We start from the raw sequence: 23,590 nt of genomic DNA on the forward strand, positions 1-23,590 counted from the left end.
CAGCAGGTTGTTATTCTCGAATACATCTTTTTTCAAATAACAATATTAAAAAGGTATTACTCTTAATACATTTTTATATGAATCCATTGCATAAAAATATATTCAATCAAACGATAGTAGTGTTTTTCAACCCAACTTCTTCAATTCGGATGCGATACTGTACCACTGAGAAACTACATAACCAGTGAAACGCTTTCTATGCATAAAAACACTAATTAGTTCATCCACAAAAATTCTCCGTATCCTATAAAAATATGACTTGGTACATTTATTCACTTAATTTAATCGTCTCGAAAAGCTCACAACTGGTATAAGGGGATGATTAAAACGTTTTTTCCCTTATCTGAACATATATTTTTTGGAGGCAGTACTACCAAATTAGCTAGTCTTCCAATAAATATTATATTAAAAGATTTCCTATTAATATAATATATTAATAAGAGAACTCACTAATTTGCTTTCGTCTGCAATGATTCCTCGTTAAATGGTGTCTTCTATTATTAATTCGTGACCTTAATTCTCTGCTTCTTTTTTGTGACATTCTCTTCTTATTTTGAAAGTCAGTGTTTTCATTGTGAATGCTCTTTATTTGTTGCAGTTGTCTTAGTCAAAGAAAAAGGGAGAAAATTCAGCTGTCTTTACCTTTGTGTAAATATGAATGTATAGCAACAAATCTGTTAGCTTTTTTGTTTCTTTGTGTGTGTTGTTTTCTTTGTTTATTTGAGCTATATACTAATCCACACTCTTTAGTCGAGTTTGGTAGGATTTTACATTAAATTATTTCTTTACAGAAATCACTGTTGCGTTTGCATTCAAAAATTCTGATATACTTTTATTTGAAAAAAAAAAGCTGCAATAGTTAATTCTGCATCAAAGTTGCGTACGATGAAGTTTTTTTTAGAACTTGTACTACGATTACTTGGAATTGGTGTAAGCAATTATGATTCTGTTTCTAGCAGTTGAGGTTTTAACTCTAAGCGGATAATAAGATCTATTTGGAAATTATTGTAAAAAAAATTAATATGATTAGCATTTGTGTTTTACTGTTGAAAAGAACCGCTTGGTTTCGAAGCAATGGTTACAAATTGCATAAATAAGTTTATCTTTCCTGTATTGCCTTACTTTTCATTCAATTAGATGTCTAGCTTGGACAACATTACAAGCAGGTACCAAATAATGTCCTACGTGAGCCAGAAAATGCATGTTCACCCATTTTCGAGATCATTAGCCTGAAACAGTTCTTTAAAATGCAGAAAATTCGCTGCTGTGCTTAATAACTACGTGTGCGTTTCAGCTTCTACAAGAAGCTTTTTTCCTCGAGCAATGTTATGGCTCTTCCAGGTTGGTTTTCACTAACATAGGAGAAGTTGCACTATCTAGGTACCGTAACTGACAGTTTTGCAATAGCTTATAGACTTTAAAGTAACTGCGATTTCAATTGCTTATTCATAATTAAAGAGTTGACACTGAAAATAAATTATGCGAGAAAAACGAGATTTTAGAGTAGAAGGAAAGAAAACATTAGGGGTCATTAAAATATCTGTTAAAGCCATTCAAATGAATCCTTTAATTAATGTAGATAGTTTGTTCTGAAAATAAAATGATTCATTAGTATGGTTTTGGTAGTTATTTTAAAGATTCCTAATGGTTTTTTCCTTCTCCTGTAACATTTTCTTTTTGTCACTTAAATCATTTACAATGTAAACCCCTCAATTTTTCTTTCGAATGAAATATAATTGCAATTTTTATGCTGTAATAAAACAGGTGCTGAGCTTGTGAAAAAAGTTATTTATCTGGTTGAAACTGCTGGCAGTTAGACTTATGAAATCGTCTCTGCTTCTTCCTTTTGTTCTGCATTGAACTTGTTTAGTCATTTCCATGTTAATAGGTGTTAAGCTTTCGATAATCACAGATAGTTGTTAAGCTGCTTTTGACAATCGCAAAGTCGACATTGAAAAAGGAGTTGGGTAACAAGACAAGATTTTTCAGTTGAAAGGAAGGGCAATTATTGGGAGATAGTTTTGGAATAGGTTTCTCCCCCCCCCTCTCTCTCTCTCTTTCTTTCTCTCCTTCTGTCTGTCTTTCTTTTTGCTACTTTACTCCTTTTTAACTTCAATTTCAATATTTTTATTTCGAAATAATTCGAATTGCATTCTTTTTGAGCTACAAGAAAATAAACTGATGGTTTTTTTTAACCCTTTTGGGTTACTGCTTCAATTAGACGTTTGAATCGTCTCTGCTTCTTGTTTTCGGAAAATGGTGTTTCCTTCTCCTGTAAAATTTGTTTTTGTCACTAAACTCTTTTTTTTTTATCAGCTCCTCTACTTTTGTTTGAATCAATCCCAATAGCAATTTCTATGCAACGAGAAAAGAAACAGGTGACTTTGGAATCCTTTTTAAGTTTTCAAAGCGTCTAATTTAAGTATTTTTCTCGTGGAAACTGCTTCAATTGTTGGCATCGTCTCTGCTTCTTCATTTCTAAAAATGGTTTTTTTTCTTCTCCTATAAAATTTATTTTTGTCACTTAACTCCTTTTCATTGTCAACTCCTCTACTTTTGTATGAATTAATCCCAATAGCAATTTCTATGCAACGAGAAAAAAAAAATTGGTGGTTTTGCAGCCTTTTTGGGGTTGTCAAAGCTTCTGAATGAAATAATTTATCTGGTGGAAACTGCTGGAAATTAGTCGTTGGCAGCGTCTTTGCTTCTTCATTTCGGAAAATGGTTTTTTCTTCTCCTATAAAATTTGTTTTTGTCACTCAACTTCTTTAAATTGTCAACTCCTCTATTTTTGTTTGAATTAATCCCAATAGCAATTTTTATGCAACGAGAAAAGAAACTGGTGGTTTTGCAGCCCTTTTGGGGTTGTCAAAGCGTCTGAATGAAATAATTTATCTGGTGGAAACTGCTGCAATTAGACGTTGGCATCGTCTCTGCTTCTTCATTTCGGAAAATGTTTTTTTCTTCTCCTACAAAATTTGTTTTTGTCACTTAACTCTTTTTCATTGTCAACTCCTCTATTTTTGTTTGAATTAATCCCAATAGCAATTTCTATGCAACGAGAAAAGAAACTGGTGGTTTTGCAGCCATTTTGGTGTTGTCAAAGCGTCTGAATGAAATAATTTATCTGGTGGAAACTACTACAATTAGACGTTGGCATCGTCTCTGCTTCTTCATTTCATTCTGCGTCGGAATTGTTTATTCATCTCCATGTTTATGGAGGTTAAGCTTTAGATAATCGCAGGCAGCGCTTAAGAGAACGGTAACTCTAAAACCTTTTATCTAAGAGCCGCAGAGCAGGAGAAATTTGGAACGAGGCCAGCTCTCAGCCCTGCCTCTGTGTATATCCCCGAGAGCTCTATCCCCTCGGCGAAAAACTCCTTATTGTAGGAAAAATTCTTTTCCTTATCTCCTTTTCTTTTCGTTCAGTTTTTACTTTTGAAGGATTATATTTTGTTTCTGTGTTCCGGAAAGTTGGAGCGAAATGCTGATGGTTGGATGAAATTGTTTCCTGTTTATAGATGGAATCAATCATCATTGAAACTGACCTTGGGAAAGTCGCATTGTTCATGTGTAGTAAAATGCAATAAAATGGGATTTTCTTTTATAGGAAAAGAACTATTTGGAAACAAAATGTTTGGCTCTTTTTGAACTCTTTTTGGGTAACATGGAAAACAAAGATTCAATTTTCTTTTATTTTTTCTATTTGCTTGTACTTTGTTTTTATTGGTAGTATTTATAATTGGTGTAATTTCAACAAAAACATTCATGAACATTTAATTGCTCAAACAAGTGTGAGTTAAAATAAGTGAAAGAATTTGCATATATATGAGGAATTTGCATATATATATATATATATATATATATATATATATATATATATATATATATATATATATATATATGTTTGCATATCGCTTTTCCTTCTTAGGATTGTATGGCTCCTGTTTGACAATTCGGGAGGGGGGAGGGTGTAGTTTAATACGCCATAAAATTAGGACCACAAATTAAGCGCAAAGAAAATACCAAGCTTTTACTGACGCTTATTTTTACTTCCTTTTTCAAACGAGCTGATGTGTGCATCACATGACTTCCTTTTACTCCAATTTAATGTCATTTCCCCATTATTGGCAATTTTAATGTGATTCAATTGTTTACTCTCTAAATATCACAGAGGCCAAACTGAAACCAAATGAAAGAAACTGAATCGCCAAATTTGTCGACAAGTTGGCGACAAAACTTGGCAACCAAAAGACTGGCGATATATCGCAAAGTGTCCGACAAATTAAAACACAACTTGAGTTTACATCGAAATTAAACCCCAAAAAGGGGCAAAAGGCCCCCTTAGGAACATCCGAATGCAACCTAAAGGAAAGGTGCACAACTAGATCCCACTAGGAGTCCACGTACCAAATTTCAACTTTCTATGGCATACCGTTTTTGAGTTATGCGAGATACATACACACATACGTACGTACAAACGGACGTCACGAAAAAATTCGTTGTAATTAACTCGGGGGTCGTCAAAATGGATATTTCTGGTGTCTGTACGTTCCTAGGCATATATCCACGTGTGGTCGGGTCGAAAAAAAACTCAACATTCGGGGGTGAGAAAAATGGAAATTAAGGCCGATTTTTGAGTGAAATTTTTTTTTGCGAATACAATACTTCTTTTTTTGTAAAAGGAAGTAAAAAGGAAGTACGGTATTCGCTAAAAAAATTTCACTCAAAAATCGACCTTCATTTCCATTTTACTCACCCCCGAATGAATGCTTACTTTTTTCTTCGACTCGACCACACGTGGATATGTGCTTAAGAACGTATAGACAAGCGAAATATCCATTTTGACGAGTCCCGAGCTAATTACAACGAGTTTTCTCGTGACGTATGTATGTGCAGATGTGCGGATGTGAGTATATGCGTATGTGTGTCGCATAAATCAAGAACGGTATGTCCTAGAGAGTTGAAATTTGGTACGTAGACTCATAGTGGGGTCTAGTTGTGCACCTTCCCTTTTGGCTGCATTCGAGCGTTTCTAAAGGGGTCTTTTGCCCCTTTTTGGGTGGAAATCATCGTTAATTCCGATGTAAACTCAAGTAGTGTTATAATTTCGCGAACACTTGGCGATATATCGCCAGTCTTTTGGTCGCCAAGTTTTGTCGCCAACTTAGCGACAAATTTAGCGATTTTTTTTCAAATCAGGTTTCAATTCGGCCACTGTTGGTGATATTTAGAGAGTAAACTGTTGAATCACATTAAAATTGCCAGTAATGGGGAGATTGCATTAAGTTGGAGTAAAAGGAAGTCATGTGATGCACACATCAGCTCGTTTCTTTTAAAATATTGATAATGACACATATAATGTACAGGAGCTGTAGCTCATGAAATTGTATGAAATACATACGACTGAAAACTATGGATTGTGTCAAAAAGTTCCAGACTTAACGTTCTCTTACTTATTTATTTATTTTTAATCACAGGTTTGATTTTTCAGTTATTACCCACTCTCTCGGGATTTGTCCATCTTTAATATTTTAATTCGCAACTTTTTATAAACAACAGCAAATGCAAATAAATGAATCGACTTCTTGCTTTCGAGTTCTCTAAAATTATTCTCACTAAAGGTCATTACACATTCTCCTCTTTATTTCTACCCCTATTTCCATAAATGCGCTCGCCGAATTGTCCTCATGGTATTTAAAGAAGAGTCTATGTCGGAGGGGTGCAGCGAGAGACCGGATGCGCCCGGAGATCATCCTCATAGTGGTAAGATCATTAACACCACGTGATGTGAGCCCTATCTCTAAGTCGTTACCAGGGAATCGAACGGCGCCAGTTTGTTTTCATTGCGAATATTAAGTGAGTTTGTTGGATGCAAGGAAAGGTACAAACTCACTTTAAAAATAGTTGAGTGAAAACAAAAAATTCCAACAGTCTGTCTTTTGAACGTCATTTTATTCATTTTTTACCACATCACATCATGATCCTAGATTGTTATTAACAGCACTCTCAGAAATGGACTTTCAAATTTGACGAAATTTTCTTCGTTTTTGACGAAACCACTTCCAGGGATATGCTCCGAGCGAACATTTCGTCAAATTGAAGAAACTGCTTTTGTTAGTGGTTTGAGGATGCGAATTTCGTCAAATGTAACGAAATATTTCTTCATTCTAGTTTCGTCAAATTAACAATCATTTTCGTAGTTTTGAGAGCATTAGCTTCGTCAAATTAATTTCGTCATATATGAGGACGTTAATTTCGTAAATTTTTAAGAAAATTTATTTCCTTTTTTTTCTTTGAGCACATTAGTTTTTTTTTAATTTTTGAGAATACAGTTGAACCTTGTTAATTCGAACACGCTTAAAACAAATAACTGCTCAAATAAACTTTTTTGCAATCCTTGTCTTATTGTTTATTCTTTTTTGGATAAAGCGAACCACGTTTTATAATAATCGATTTTAATGGTCCCTTTAAGTTCGTTATAACGAGGTTCGACTGTATTTTATAAGATTTGTGTGCGTGTGATCAAATTCTAACTTCAGAATCTTACCACCGTAGTTTCCCACTTTATTGCGTATAGTCACTTTCACAGGCCAGTCATTTACGGGGTCAGGGGGTCAATTGAACCCCCCTCCCGTCTTGATTTTTGAACATTCATGTTTTTACACATGACTGGCCGTTGTTTTAGTTGGTTTTCTGTAAAATTTTTATTGAGTACAGACTCTGTCATATTTGGGAAAAAATTGAAACAACGGACCTGCAGCCCCCCCCCCCCCCATCAAAAAAAAAGACAAGCAATTGTTAAAAAAAAAGAGGCACATAAAATATGTCAAGCAAATTTTTATTTATGTAAAAATGCAAACAAACTATTTCTTAAAAAAGGTAAAACAAATCATTGCAGATTAAACTCCCATTGGTATCTAATTAAACCCCCCATAATGGGGGTTTTCCTTCAAAAAAATCTAATTTTTGTCGGATATTTTCCAAATTTGGCTTAGAGGTTCGTTATTGGAGGCTCGGGAATTCACACAAGGTCGTTTATGTCCCTCTATGTGGGAGGTGGGGGGGGCAGACAACCCCGCATTGGGGGTTCTCCGTATTAAAAAAAAATTTTTGTCCGATCTTTTTTCAATTTGCCACAGAGGTTCTTAGATGCTCAAAAATCACGCAGGGTAGTTTTCATTACTTTATAAAGGGAGGGGGGAGGGGGGGGTTCCTTGAAAAAATCCAATTTTTGTCGGATCTTTCCAAAATTTGGCACAAAGGTTCTTTGATGCACGGGGAATCACGCAGGGTAGTTTTCGGCCCTCCATGGGGGGGGGGGCAACCCCTATGGTAGTTTTCCTACACAAAATACAGTTTTTGTTGGATTTTTCCGAATTTGGCACAGAGTTTCGTTATTTGATGCTCAGGAATTCTCATAGGGTGGTTTTCTTTCCGCTATGGGGGGCAACCCCCATCCGGGGGGTTCTTATAAAAAACCAGTTTTTATCATATCTTTTCCATATTTGGAAAGAGGTCCTCTGATGCTCGGGAATTCACACATGGTAGTTTTCAACCCTCCATGATGGGGGGGGGGGGAGCGACCCCGCATTGGGGGTTCTCCTTATATAAAAAAAGTTTTTGTCCGATATTTTCTAAATTTGCCATAGAGGTTCTTTGATGTTCAGGAATTCACGGAAGCTAGCTTTCGTCAATGTATGGGTGGGGAAGGGCAACCCCGATGGGGGGTTTTCCTTGAAAAAAATTCATTTTTTGTCGGATCTTTGCAAAATTTGGCATAGAGGTTCGTTCATTGATGCTCAGGAATTCTCATAGGGTAGTTTTCGCCCCGCTATGGGGGACAACCACCAAATGAGGGGTTTTATTACAAAAAAAAAACAGTTTTATTATGTCTTTTCCAAAATTGTCACAGATGTCCTTTGACGCTCGGGAATTCTCGTTTTCGTCCCGCTATGGAGTGGGAAACCACGTGTGTGTGTGGGAGGGGGGGTCTTATAAGAACCCAGTTTTTGTCTGATCTGTTCCAAATTTGGTACATTTGTCTTTTGATGCTTGGGAATTCTCATAGTGTAATTTTTCTCCCGCTATGTGTGGCAAACCCCATAGGAGTTTTCCTTATAAAAATCAAGTTTTCATCGGATCTTTTCCAGATTCAGCCCAGATGTCCTTTGATGCTGGAAATCCACATAGGATAGTTTCCCATGGGGTAGTATTCATATGGGGTACTACCTCATGTGATTAAAGAACCTATGTGCCAAATTAGAAAAAGACCTGACAAAAGCCTGGATTTTTGTAAGGAAACTTCTCCTAATGGGGGGAGGGGTGTCCCTAAAGCGGAAAGAATATGTCAAACTGTTTGAACTACATCGCGATGTAAGGATGGCGATGCATCACGATGTAGAAATTCCTACATCGCCCTGCTCTACTGGGAATATAAAAGTGCTAATTCCTCAGCAGACATTGGGTTCTGTAAAAATAAATCATGTGCCACTTTTATGCACAGTTAGATCGATATATGCTCGGGAGAAAATTGCTGAGAAGTGTCTTATTCATTGCATCGCATGAAAAAATTCCAAAAAAAAAAAGATTTTTATCCAACTTATACCACAAATTTCAAAGAAAAAGTACAATAAAATGGACAACTTTAAGTTAGTATATATTTGTTCTAAAATTATATACAGAAAATAAAATTAGATAATCTTAAGAAAAAGCTTACCTTTTTCTTTTTCCAATCAATTATTTGTTTAATTAATTTTGCTTGTATGTAGAATGTTTATTTGGCCAAATTTATGTTTAATACAGGAACTTTATTATTGCATGCATTTCATACTTCATAGTTTGAAAACAATTCTCTGCCAAAATTGCAAAAGGTATTTGAAAATATAAATCTTAAAAAAATGCGAATGTGAAATAAATCTTTTGGTGAAATTAATTTAGTGCAATGTTTGTTAAATAATTATAAAATATACCTTTGCTTTTTACCCCTAAGTTTTTATTTTTATTTCCAAACATGTGTAACATGAAATCAATGTATAATATACGAACATTTAGAATATTGTTATAATTATGAAAAAGTCTTCATCTGTCCTTGTTCTGATTATCTCCGTGATAATGGATCCATCCTAAAAAAGTTTTAAAAAGAGAATATATACATAACAAGAACAAGTAAAGGTTTAAATCCATGGGTGTATGCCCTCATGCACATGGATCTTTTTTCTATTTCGAGGAAAGTTACGATTAAATTCAGCAGTTTATTTCTGAAATAAAACATGTTTTTACGATTTCTTTCAAAATCTGAGTTTTTTTTTTTTTTTTTTCATAAGTTAAAAAGCTGCGATTCGCTTGTGAATTTGAAAAGCATCTGATTTAATTTTCATATTTTTCAAAATATATGATTATTTCGATGCTGACAGCTTTTTTTCTGGCAGATTGCAAGAATGAGTTATTTTTACAGCGGATGAACAAAATTTTTATTTAGGCAGCTAGACTCTCAGTTAGTTTCTGAAATTAATTTCTGAATAATATTCTAGAATTAGAGTTTCTTCAATTTATCGAGAATCAGCATTATTTAGCCATTAAACGTGTTAATTCTTTTGCACATCAAGTCGTGAATTTTCATTTTTTTGAGCTATAAAAAAAATCAAGGGTGCGAAAATTGTTGATCTGTAATTTTTTTAAAATTTATTTTTTATTTTAACCGATAGCCAAAATGCACCGTTTTTTTCCGATTTTCGTGTTCCGTTTTCTTCACGAATGTTTTCGGAAGTACTCCCCCCCCCCTACCCAAATTAGTTCCAATAAAGTACTTATGAATTAAGTAGTACTGAAACTGGTGATTATGATTTTATTCGCACTTTTTTCAGAGATTTTATTGTGCTATGTTATCAATAAACAACATTTACTTACCGAGCTTTACCTCTTTAAACCACTATCAAATTAGAGTCAAAAACCCAGGGCTCCAACACTCGAAGCCACGCTCCATTTCATAAGTTAACTAGTAATTAAAGCTATCTTCTAGCTGATAGTTAGAGATTTAGTAGGAAAAAAACTGATTTTTCTGCTATACTGGGGGTAGAGTACTTACAAAATGGGGCGTAGCTTAAGGGCGTGTGTACTTCGGATTTTTTTAACTCAGCTGGTAATGATTTTAAGAGGGAATGCTTGCCAAGTAAAGTTGTTAGTTGATAGTATAGTACCTTGAAATCTTTAAAAAATATTCGAACAAAATCATAAAATCATCAGAATCAATCACTAGTACAAAAATATTCAAACGTACCTCTACTAGTTTGGGACGGAGACGAAGGGAGTATCACCTTTTAACTAAGCATATTTGATTTTTAAAATATGCAATTTTCACGCAGTAAATAAAAAAAAAACGCCAAAGGAGAAGAGTTGCCAGAGATAGGGGAAACCCAATAACAAAGTGTATTTTCTTGTTTGTTTGTGTCTTGAGAACTAATTGACTGATATCAATAGATTTTTTTTCAAAGGTATATAATGAAAATAGGGACTAGTGTGGTGAGCAAAGCTTGTTACATATATAAAGCTTATCATATATTTTCATTAGCCTTTTGATTTTTCATATATTTTCATTATCCTTTCAATTTTTCAATTGAAGTTCGGTTAAATTTTCAGACATTTTACTTTACATCCAGTAAAATCACAACTCCAACTAAAAGATTTGGATTTATTGGAAGTTCATCTATAAAATGCTTCTTAGTCTGATTTAATGCAGACCAGGATTTCTCACTTTTTGTTGACAATATCTTGAGGCGGCAAATATGGCAATAAAATTAATGCTGCATTTATTTTAGCTGAAGAAACTATGCATAATGGAAAAATTCATAATTATGACAAATCATGTAACACAAATTGACATAAAAAAACTTATAAATTTAGTGCATGAAGTTGGAAAATAAACAAAAAATGCTTATTATTGTTATTACAATTTTCAAACATGCTATACTATCTTTTCTTTTTTTTCTTTTTAAATCGAGGTTAAACATTAAAACTTCACTTCAATAATTTATTTTAATTTGCGGAAAATTTGAAAAAATATTAAACATATTCGGCTGAAATATATAGCACAAAGATAGAGTTCTTTATGGAAATTAATATTTTCTCCATCTTAAAATGATTTTATCAAATTGATATTTACTTTACTTCATGTTTTATGCAAGTAAAAAAAAAAAAAAAAAAAGGCTGCACAAATAATGAACATATGCACTTATTGCTAGAAACATCTGCCGCAGGGAAAGAGATTATATAAACAACACGGGGTAAGCTGGTAAGCATATTGGGGGATTGGTGTATAGTATTTGTTTAAGAAAATAAAAATACAGAATGAAACAAATTTGAACTATTAAACTAAAAAATACACTTCGTTTAACAGAATTATTTTTGTAAAATTCATGGAGAAGAATGAAAACACATAACCATGTAATTTATTCCACGTTGAAATTAAAAGCTTCAAAGTTCTATGCCTTTCATAAAAGCGCTGTATTTATCATCTGTGTTAGTTAAGCTACGGTGGAGGTTTTTTTTTTTTTTTTTTTTGTAAGTTTAAATTCATACAAACTCTTTAGTCATGTTTGTAATTTTTTTAACGAAATAAAGGAAGTACGCTTTTGCAAACAAATGTCAACGAACCAACATTTTCTTTTGCAAATAAAAAAAACAACGCTAGCTAAGCCTAACGTGGAGATAACTCAAAGTTAACATACACAGAATTCTAAACCTAATCGAACCGTTCGTTTTCAATTTTAATGTGTTTTAAATACAACTATAAACACAACACTAAACAAAAATGTAACAATACATAAAAGAAGGCACATTGCACTTACAAAATTTCAATAAATACTAACCTTTTTTTATGAATCCTTTAGAATAATTGAGGCAAGATAATTTAACGAGCAAGTACAAGATTGAAACGAAAACTCCCAGAATGCACTGCAATGTGACGAAATCGGGACGAAATAAATTCGTGAAAAATTTGAGATTTCTGGTTTCGTCAAATATCACGTGATTCGGTGACGAAAGGATCGTCGAAAATAACGAAATAGTGCTCGAGGATTGCCGAATCGTCAAAATTGAGCGTTTCATTTTTGACAGTGAGGTTGCAGGAATATTTGTAAAAAATAGTTTTTACGGATGCTTAAGATTGTTATTGCAATTGAAAATGAGTTATGCTTTTGATCACTTTCGCAAATTGACCTACGGTTGGAACGAAGTCATGGCTGAGAAAGAAGATTATTTTCGCCCCCTTCAAGTTACGTAAAAGATAAAAACTTGCTCTGGAGGGATTTTTCGCTTAATTTTCAAAGTGTTACTCGTGCATGCTTTGCAATCGGTCCAAGATAGACCGAAATCGTGAATAGCTTTAAATATGTTTGATCTGGCTTAAAGTTCGGCAGGCTAAAACAATCTTGAAGCATTCGAACCATCAGATGTTACGCCTTCGTTGTATTACAGCTAATATATTAGCAAAGTATTGTCCGAAGTTGTTTTATCAGACAGCCAAAAAATTTTCAAAGTAACGTGATTGACATTAAAAGTCGGGGTATCACACAAAAATTTCTAAGAAAAAACATTTATGTCAACAAAAAATAAAAGATAATACCTCCTGCCTCTCTTAATGTAAGTTCAGATGCTGTGTAAAATGTATCCTGACTAGAAAATTTGGAATTGAATTTTTATTGCAAAAAAAAAAAAAAAAAAAAAAATGCGGCTTTGTGGAATATTACCTTGAAAGTAAATTAATGAATTAATTCAAAGCCCTTTAATTGTTTGTAACTCTTATTAATGAAATTAACTTTATAATTACTATTATTTTTCATTCTATTTGGCAACAATTAAAAAGCAAAAGTATTTTTACTTTATAATTACCATTATTTTTCATTATTTTTTGGCAACAATTACGTCACTTTCGTCATCCAAAAAGGTTGCGGATCAGAATTTTAAAACCCTCAAACAAAAAGCTTCACTTCAAAAATCAGTTTGATTACTCCCTACCTAGTTGAGGGTTAAATTATCCTATAACACATTTCAATCTTCTTCATTCACGCACCTGCGTATTTGTAACTGCATCTGCAGTTGCCTTACATATCCCTTTTCTCCAAAAGATATTTCCGTGTTCAGTGACGTTGACCTTAATAACTAAAAAGATAAGAGCGTTTCATTTGTTTTCTCCTCTATCTTTTCGTCTGCATTCCTTCCCCCCTCAACCTCTAGAGAAAGGGAATGATCCCACGAATCGAAATTGTCTCGACAGAGCAGAACTTTTGTTTGCTCCATGATCTGTGCATGATACGGATTACGTTGGCCTCCGGACTGCTGAGTTAATGCTATTTTTTATGCTTTTATTATTTCCTTTGACATAACTTGTTTGAGATGTAGCTTAAGCCAAGTATGATGTGTCGTTAATTTTTATGTCTTTTCAAGAGATACGGTGGTATTGAGCGGTGGCTAAGGAAAGATGAAGGCTAAATTAGCAGAATCGAAATTCCGGATGATTCAAATTTTTATGCACTGCCTAAATACCCCAAAGAGGGGATCCTCTTAGGAAGGATTTTTTTTTTTTTCTTCTTCTTTGAGTAATCTGTGTAGCATGAGGTTTTCCTTGAAACCAATGTGCAAACTAAAGTTAAGTTTAATAAACGCCTTTGTGTTTGAAAAGTGAAATAAGAGATTAAAACACTCAGTTGCACGAAATTGCAGATTACTACATGCACGTGTTTTTTAATTACAAGGAATCTCTTTTTCAATGCAAAATAGATGAGCTTCTGAATGAAAAGGCATCTGTGTCGGATGTATTTTCATCCATAAGCTCACTTATTTTGCATCGAAAAGCGGTTCCTTGTGACCCCGAAGCACGTGAATGCAATAGTCTATAACATTGCAACTGAACGTTATTTCTTATTTCACATTGTACAATTTACAAACTATTTACTATCAAATAATAAATGTTAACCTAGTAACTGATAATTTGCCTTTTTTTTCAAGTTTTAATGTGTTTTGCATTAGTTGAATTTTAAGCAAGAATAATGTTACACTTTTCAGAAGAAAAAAAAAGCGGGACTGCTTTCATGCCTACTGGCATTTTCCCAGAAGATTGCGTATTAGTAGTTAAGGAAGAAAAATATAACGAATCGAAAGAAATTGTTATTTAATAAAATCATAACTTTTTACTGTTCTAATCTACTGTGTTACTAAAAGAGACAAACAAGTTTGTCATACATGCAGGTTATTAAATGAGAAGTATTAGCAATATCGAAACAAACATTTGATGAAAACCTAAATAAGTTGTATTCGAACAAGAAATGCAATTTTTTATATTATTTTCATGAATATATACCCGAATCTCGGGAAGAGTTGTAACGAGTTTGGCTCGGAGCTGAAAGGTCTCTCGTTTTGATCCCAATGGTGCTATCATTGCTTAGAGAAGTGTTGTGTTGTGACACGCTATCTGGCACTCCGAATCTCTTCATAGGAATTTATTTCCTTCGGTTTTCTTTCTATAAAATTCATAATGCGTATTTATGCTAGTTTTTAAATATTGAACTAACTATAATTAGTTGACTGACATTATGCAATTAGTTCTTTCATGTTTACATTATCGGTATAACATAATATTAATTACATAATAATTGATTTTTACATAATAATGTAATTTATTAGTTTAATATAATTGATATTGACGTAACATCAATTAACTGTAATTCCATTTTGGCATCTGCGTAGCCTTCACAAACTTGTCTTTTAAGGTTTGCCTAGTTTATTGATGTTATGTAAGCTTAATTTATTTGAAGAGACAAAACTTTTATTTACATCAATTTGTTAAAATATCAACTTTGCATAACAGCCCCTTTTTTTTATGATAAATGCCGTATACGCTTGTAAAACGATAAAAAGTTAATTGTACTTTTTTTGTAGCTTCAGGTAAAAAGGCTGAAAACATGTTGCTCTTTCTTGGAAGGCTTGAACGCTCACCAGAATCAATTGCAGTTTTCAAAAATATTGAAACTCTCATTGGATTAAAATTTAAACGTTTTATTTAAGTTGCATCACATTTTTACTTCATTTGAAAGAAAATTATGCTGTGAAATTCAGCAATCTATGCAATCAATGTTGTGTAAATACTGTCCTGCAATAGTGCATAAATTCAAGGCGCATTTTTCTTATTCGTGTCTCAATGAAGCCAATTTATCTTACAAACATTTTGTTGCCCTTCTTTAATTAATTAACAATCTTAACGAAGGAAGTAGGAAAAGCTGAGAGTGGTAATCCACTTAAGTTGGAGAAGTCGGTTGACAAACATTGAATAAATTGGATTAACCACAGTGTTCGCCCAACAGCGTTTTATTATCTTGATCTTTAATATAGTATATTTTACAAGACTATTTAATAATCCAAATTTAACTATTTTTTTCTTAGTAATTTCCAAGGTAATTATTTTCTCATTATCTTTTGTATCGTTCGGATGTTAATTGAATTAGCTTGTTTCCTTTTCTTTTAGCGCAAATTAAATGCAATTTGTCCGCCAACATTGTGGTGGATATTTGCTTTTGTGAAACTTGAACCTGATCTGGGAAAAAAAGGTTTAATGAAGATGAGGACTTATATACCTTTGTTCCTCCTCTGCATATCGTCATGGACATTAGCATTTGCAATGAGCGGGATTATTTTCTCTGCTGTGTTTCTGATTGTTCTAAGCAAAGAGACATTGCTTTCTCGCCTAGACAGCTTTGAACATCTTTTAAGCGTGAAGATTTCAGCTTAGTAATTGCAATACTGGAACAAAACTACAATTGAGGCAGCAGTGAGAAGTAACGGGATGCAAGTAGACATTTTCAATTTGAGTAAAACGTGATGAAGTTACGGTCCTAGGTAGGCTTTTATTGAAAGGTTTTTATAAATCATGCTACGATTATCCGCGAGGAGATTATCCGCCGAACGGAATGTCCTCGATTCAATCGACATTCAGGAACATGTATTTTCGCAGCAAAATTCAAATACCAAGAGCTGTTTTTTTTGTCGAAAAATAGTAAATTTGAACTCAGTTGTTTATGTTTTACTTATTTATTTATGATTTCGTGCTTTCTTCATCTTACATACTTGTTTTTTATTGATGTTAAGTTCTGTTGTGCAAACATACAAAACGTTTGTACTGTTTTTTGAAAGTATTATGGATCAATGTAGCCAAGTTTTTCAGGAAGGACAATTTTTACCTCAGGTGTTACCGTATTTTGCCATTTGCGGTTTATCCGCGTCACTTGTGAAATTTAACACAATTACGCAAAACACTACGAATAGTTTTTCGAGCTTTAAGAATCTAGAACTTCTCTCTCAAAATACATTGCATTATTTGAATTCCTGCATGACAATTTTACCTATGGGTATATTTAATTAGCATTTTTGTGAAAGTACAATTACCAGGTAACAGATAAGGGTACAAAAAGTTCAATTTATCTTTACGCTTAGTAATGCGAGTTTTTAATCGTAAAAGTTTATCTTTATCAATTATTAGTTCAATAGCTTTAACATTTTCAACATTGGCAAACCAAGTTTTTTGAACAGAACGGATCAGTGCTTTCTTAGCATTTTCTATTTCATCAACAGAAATGTCTCTTTATTGGCATATTGATTCTTTTTACAGTTATTTATATAACGTAAAACCAATTATCCGAATCATTTTACCATAGCCAAATGTTCTTATGGCGTACCAAGGGGGAGAGGTGTCAGATGCGTTAATATTTATCAATTTGACACGTTCTCTTGCTAAATTAATTTCCTCCGAAGGACACTCGATTTTGTCTTTTGGCCAATATTCAGGATCCTCCATAAGCCACAAAGGTTCGCTCCTCCTTTCAGACTTTACCATTTTCTTAATCGAACAACCCCCGGATACTACGTCACAAGGGTTCATACTCCCTGGACCCCATCGCCAAGACTGAGATCGAGTCAATGAATTTATTTCTTTTACACGATTTGACACGAAAACTGACCAATCTCCTCCCACTTTGATCCGCCATAAGGCTACAGTAGAATCAGACCAAAAAGTTGTATTACTATCAGGTTAATTAAGAGCATTACATACAGTAAAAGCCAATTCAGCCGCAATGCAAGAAGACATTAATTCCAACCGCGGAATACTTTTTTTTTTTTCAAAGGAGCAACTCTTGCTTTTGCTCTCATAAGAGTAATCTTATCTTCAGATTTTTCAACGGCTCTCAAAAACATACAAGCGGCATAAGAATCTTTACACGCATCAACAAAAACATGCAATTCAATGGTTGCATTGGAGCCGATATAACGAGGTATTGTAACTTCTTTCAACAAATGAACTTCACTAATCCACTTATAAAAATCCTTTTCAATATCAGGTGGCAATATCTCGTCCCAAGAAATCTTAAGTTTCCAGTTATTTTGCCACATAAATTTAGGAATTAATGTAACTGGAGATAACAGACCAATAGGGTCAAATATAGATTGAGCTGCAGATGAAATAAGTTTCTTTGTGAGTTTCATATCACAATTTAAAACATTCAAGTTGATGTTGCATCTTAAAGAGTCTGCATCTAAATTCCATTACATTCCCAAAAGTGATATGTCACCGGTATGTTTTGTTGTGTATTTATAAGACGCGTTGCTTTTCCAATTTCGTAAATTTAGACAAGCTTTAGATAAAATAACCTGAGCCTTTTCAATAAAAAAATGCTGCTCTTCATTAATATCAAAAACATCGGTAATACAGTTATCAACATACACTGTAAAAACGATTCAGAAACGTTCCTGAAAAATAATGGGCAGCTGATGTGCCCAATTTCTTCTAGTAACATATCTTGGAAAAATCAGGAACGCTTTTCGCTAAAAGTCAGTAACCTTTCTGAAATTAACCTCGAAACTTTATGAAGACGTGCGAAATCTGCCCTGGTAAAGTCAGTCATGTCTCTAGAACCTTTTAGAAAAAATAATTAGGTTTAGTGCAATTGATTAGAACTTCCCAATTTACCAAGAAGGCTCCATAAAAATCAGAGCGACCACAGCTATGCAAGAAGGAACCAAGCATATCTCTTAACTGCAATTCCTGCCTTGCAACGCTGTAGCTATCCATTGACATTTTCGCTCTCATTGGGAGCTTAGTCAATCTGGTCAGACCGTAAGCAACCGTAGGCCGATACACTTAATAAACACGCTCATTCAATCTTTAAATTGGTTGCTAAAAATATTTTCCACAACATTGAAACGTCTGCACGAGTGTAACTTGTAGCGATTCATTAAACTTTTTTGTGAAGATACTTGTTTTTACGGGGAAATAGGTGAAAACGTGTGAAATCGCGAGACGTTCCACGGAAATAACCAGTAACGTTTCGGAATTTTTTTACAGTGTAAAATGACTTTTTTAACTTTTCAATAACATCTGCACTCGAGAGAAGAATAATCCAAAAGGTGCCTTATCGAGGCATTGAGAAAAAAAGGGCTTGGTGAAATTCCAAAGACTAGACGACAATGGCGGTAAACAATTTCATCATCAGAAGGATAGAAAAATCGCAAAAAATCCCTATTCCTATCAGAGATACCTAATTGCCAAAACGCCTTTTTAATGTCTGGACTAGGGTACATACTAAATCTGTCTGGAATATCCGGTATCACTTCCATAAGATTTGGACCCCCTTAAGTAGACATTGAGTTAAAGAAATCATTCCCTTTTCCTAGCTCAAGCATCAAAGACTGGCCTCATTTTCGTTGTTGCACTACTATCTTTGACAACAAGTCTATTCGGCAAAAAATGACATTTTTTATTTAACTCACTTTCGGGTACCTTTTCTATAATATTCATTTGTTCCCATTCATTAAAAATATGTTAATAGTCTTTTAATAAATTATCATTGCTTAACCATTTTATCGTTTTCATATTGCGTTGAAATGCTAAATTTCTATTATCAGATAGTTCTACACTATAATCTTTCCACAGTAATTCTAACTCAGATCTTCCAGAAGGAAGTATAGTTAACTTAACTTGAAATTTAACAGACTCTTTGGCATACTTTTTATTCCTACTCATTTCTGCAACGGAATCAGAAATACCCAAACTTTCTAAATTCCACAGTTGTTGTAAACTACTGTTATTTACAGGTTCACACGTGCGTGTGTAGAAAAATGAAGCAAAAGTTTCTGACCGCCACAACACCAGCAGTTTTATACATTGGACAACACTGTTGCCACGCAAATAGTAAAGGTATTAGTAAAAAAGAACAAGGTTAATTCGCGTAAACATTAATCAATAAACAACGTTAGTAATTAAACAAGAACACAAAACATTGAGAATATTCTGCAATTAAAATTCTTCATTTTAATTTCCAACAATCTCCGAATTTTTAATTTTGGCACTTACATCCTTTTGCCTCTCACTGAATCAATTCTGTACTGCTTTAAGCCTGATAGTACTTTCTCCAGACCTAAAGCAGAGAGAAGTTCTCCTGCCATTTGAACTGGTTATCTCCAAGTTTTTATTTTTGGCACTTTCATTGCATTGCTGCTTCTCATTGCCTCAACTATTAAATTAGAACTAAATTTAATATTTCTTTCTGTTTTTAAGGTATCTCATTCTTCTTACAAATATAAATTTATTCATGTTTCACAATGAAAACTAGAGAATAACTCAATGTATAAGTCGCTAGATATTCTTTTCTGAAGAATATTGTCCTTATGAACTTAGAAATAATAGATTTTATAGATAAGAATATGTTAGTCCCAGACAAACCATTTCAGAACTTAGATTAGTTTCGTATTACTCATTCAAAAGAAAAAAAATCGAAACCTTCTGGAGAATCTTGGTTGTGCTTCTTTGAGAACCTACATTAAGCTGCAATTCCACTGTTATTAATTAATTAAAATAAATGATTAAAGCAATCTAATGAAATAAATAAGTAATGAGTGAGAAAGAGTAAACACATAGGGGAGGGTGGCCCAAAGCCGGTAGGTTGCCCAAAGCGGGTAGGCCTTCGTATGCCCCCTAATTATGTGTTGACGGTGATGAATACGTACAGTGGCTCCCAAAAGTGTTCGTACACCTTGAAATTTTGTAGTAAAACCAAAATAACGCAAAACTGAATTCGAATATGAAGTTCAATTTTTTTCACACCATTCCTATGCCATTCTGAATAAAACGCAGCAGTTTTTTTTTTTTTCAAAATATTGCCAGATTTTATTTTTGAAATTTGTCAAAAAACGATGAGACAGGGAAAAAATACGCTACAAAAGTCATCGTACACTGAAATATTTTCGAACAAATTCATGATTAAAATTATCATATGTGGGTTTTTTTTATTATTTTTGCATTGTAATAACACTGTAAAGTCATTTGCCTTTAATTTTTTGTTTATTTATTCCTAATATTCTGCTCATTATTTTAAAATGCTAGGTATGCGTAGAAAACAATAAACACGATTCGGAAGTCGATTTTTTTCCCTCACAGTAGCCATTAATTGGTTTGAAACGTCTCTAAATTAGGTAATGTATACTATTCTATAGTGAAGTGCTTGATAAAATGCTTTAAAGACAAGAATCGGATCGAAAGCAAGGTAAGAAAAGGTCAACTGGCAAAGTTAACAAAGCGTGATCGGAGGTTTACAGTTGAAAAAATTATGAAAAATACACATTTGAGCGCTGAAAAAGTTTCTGCTGAATTGAATGAAACATTTTACGTTTAATATTCACTTAAAACTGTTCGCCAAATTTTCTGATTAGCTGGATTAAAGGGGATCTCTTCCCGCAGAAATTGTCTTGTTCGTGCGAAAAACAGTAAGCTTACGCTTTCCTTCGTAAAATCAATGATAAATAAGCTCAAAACGTTCCGAAAGAACGTCTTACTTATAGATGAAAATAAATTCAATATTTCGAGTTAAATTGTTGTATAATTGTCAATAGAAGGAAAAATGAGGAATTGAATCTTAAGAATTTAGCTGGATCAATTGATCAGGGCGGTGAAGGTGTTCTTGTCTGAGGGTGCATAACAGCATCAGGACTTGGAAACTTGGAATTTTTTGATGAAATAATGAATTATGCTGTTCATTTAAATATTTCAAAAAACAATTTTAAACTATTAACCCAAAATTTGGCAATCTGAAACAACTTTGTTTTATATCAAAATAACGATAAGAAGTACACATTTGCGTTTGGTGCCTAAAAAATTGTCCTTAAACTTACAAATATCTCCTCAATCGCCAGATTTAAACTTAATGGAACATATTTGGAGATATCTGGCAGCTAGATTACGAAAATACACCATTGAAACGAAAAGCGAACGAGAAACAGTAAGACTCGAAGTGCGGCTGAACACTTATTCAGAAATTGCATAAAGAAAGAAAGAAAAAACAATGAAATCTATTCCCAGACGTTTAAAAGCTGCTGTTGATACTGCATGATATTCTACTAAATAATAATTTTGTAAAAAGTTATATTATTCACTAATTTTTTGACATTTTTTCAAAGTGTACGAAGATTTTTCTGAGATAAAATTTCCGGTACTTTTTGGTTTTTGATTTTTAAAAAATTAAGTTTTAATGTTTTATTAAAAATTTTCGTATAGTTTTGTTACAAATAGATCATAGATCTTATAATTAAATACCCATTCCGAAATAATAATTCTAACCAATGCATAGTGGCCTATTTCATTGAAAGTCGTAGGTGTACGAACACTTTTGGAATCCACTGTATGTCGTGTTTACCCGAACTGTCCCAGCGAAGCAGCAGTGAAGAGGCATGGCCCAACCAGGCATAAAATAAAAAAATGATACATTAAAAAAATGAAGTTTTGTAACTTGTGATTAGTCGAAGACCAGCATTTTTTTATTATCGTCAAAAATATTAACTTAATTCTGACCCTATCCACCTATAAACTACGATGGTCATTCCGTTTTCTTTTTTAAATTATTAATTTAAGGTTATAATTATTGGAATAAAAAACGTTCCTTTGGGCAAAGTGGGTATAGGATTTAATCATATATTTATTTAAATTTTCTTGACTCGTGTGCTGACTTAGATTTTCTCTTTCAATAGGATAAATATAACTTTGAAAAGTTATTTTTTAGGATGGCAATTAATTAGTCTATTAATTAACTCAGTTATTTCTTTATGTTTTATAAACAAATGCTCTGACTTTAAATTGGATTAAGTACAACTGTTTTATGTTTTTTTTATATAATGGTAGGTAGCTAGTGGACTATTTTAATCATTTATAACTTCACATTGGATTGGCAAGTGTCCCAAACCACAATTAGTTAAGCTTAGCCACTTTGGGCTCAATGGTAGGGCAAAGCAGGTTTTTCTTATGTTTGTTAAGTTTGATATAAAATAAATATTGGGTTTGAAGTAATACAAAAAGCACTTTTTACGTTGAAGTTCAAGAACCCTGCTAGGAAATAAAACTGAAATGGTTGCGATTAAAATCCAAAAACTACAACTTTCGAGCGTTCTTCAAAAACCTACGCGCTTTGTGCCACCCTCCCCTACGTAAGAGCACATCCCACTGTTGCTTCTGCCGTTAGCAAAAATAAAAAAAAATTCAAGTGATGTATGATGTTTAAAAAAGAAGTAAACTTTTTTTTCGATACCTAAAATATTATATTTTTTCTATCAATATTATAGTCAGTTTTTTGCAACCGTAGTAAAGTAAAAAGAAATTTAGCGATTTTCAAAAAGTGACAGATAATTTATAAATTTATGAATACCTTCAGATGCTGAACGTTAAAACTCACTTAGTGCTTATCTTTTGATACAGAGGCTCTAGATTTGTATCATTCTGTTTTAGGCTTGATAAAACTTGGATTTTAATTTTTAATCCACTAGATTAACACGTTAGCTGTCACCGGTGACTAACACCGAACATTCCATTAAGTGCTGGGGGGAGTTCATCAGTGACTGGCAATATGAATGGGATTGGAAACTAATCAATTACATTTTTAGTAACATCAGGATCGCATCACTGGTGTACTTTGTATCACTATTGTCCATTCAGGCCGAGGGTTTCATCAGGGACTGACAGTATAAAATACAACTCGAAACTAAACATTACATTGCTAGTAATATCAGAATCTTATCACTAATGTCCATTCAGGCCGAAGGTTTCATCAGTGACTGACAGTATAAAATGCAACTCGAAACTAAACATTACATTTCTAGTAATATCAGAATCTTATCACTAATGTCCATCGAAACTAAACATTACATTGTTAGTAATATCAGAATCTTATCACTGATGTCCATTCAGGCCGAGGATTTCATCAGTGACTGACAGTATAAAAAGCGATTCAGAACTAAACATTACATTGTACGAAATATGTCAGGATCGTACCATTAATGTACTTAAATATTACTTATTGAAAACTTCAACGGATTTTGTTGAAACAATTTAAATAAAAAGAGAATGTTCGATACCTTCGCTTTGAGTGTGGCCTGAATGGAATGTTGTCATAAATGTGGGCGACAGTTAACGTGTTAAATAACTCTTTCTGTTATGGAAATATTGCATATACTAATATCCTAATTAATCACAAACACCAAGAAAATGGCAGATATAGCAAATTAA

The 23,590-nt window shown here is 33.3% G+C and overlaps 1 protein-coding gene across 1 annotated transcript in view; it reads left to right on the forward strand.

Annotated features, from left to right (window-relative positions):
- The first annotated feature begins 5,690 nt into the window (after window positions 1–5,690).
- The window catches only part of LOC129228480 (neuropilin and tolloid-like protein 2), a 145,690-nt gene continuing 127,790 nt past the window's right edge, over window positions 5,691–23,590 (forward strand). Inside the window, exon 1 of the mRNA XM_054863160.1 lies at window positions 5,691–5,766. Coding sequence (XP_054719135.1) covers window positions 5,691–5,766 — 76 coding nt within the window. The remainder of the gene's footprint in view (window positions 5,767–23,590) is intronic.

The sequence above is a fragment of the Uloborus diversus genome, chromosome 8 (assembly GCF_026930045.1).
Source record: "Uloborus diversus isolate 005 chromosome 8, Udiv.v.3.1, whole genome shotgun sequence".
Classification (NCBI taxonomy): Eukaryota; Metazoa; Arthropoda; class Arachnida; order Araneae; family Uloboridae; genus Uloborus; species Uloborus diversus.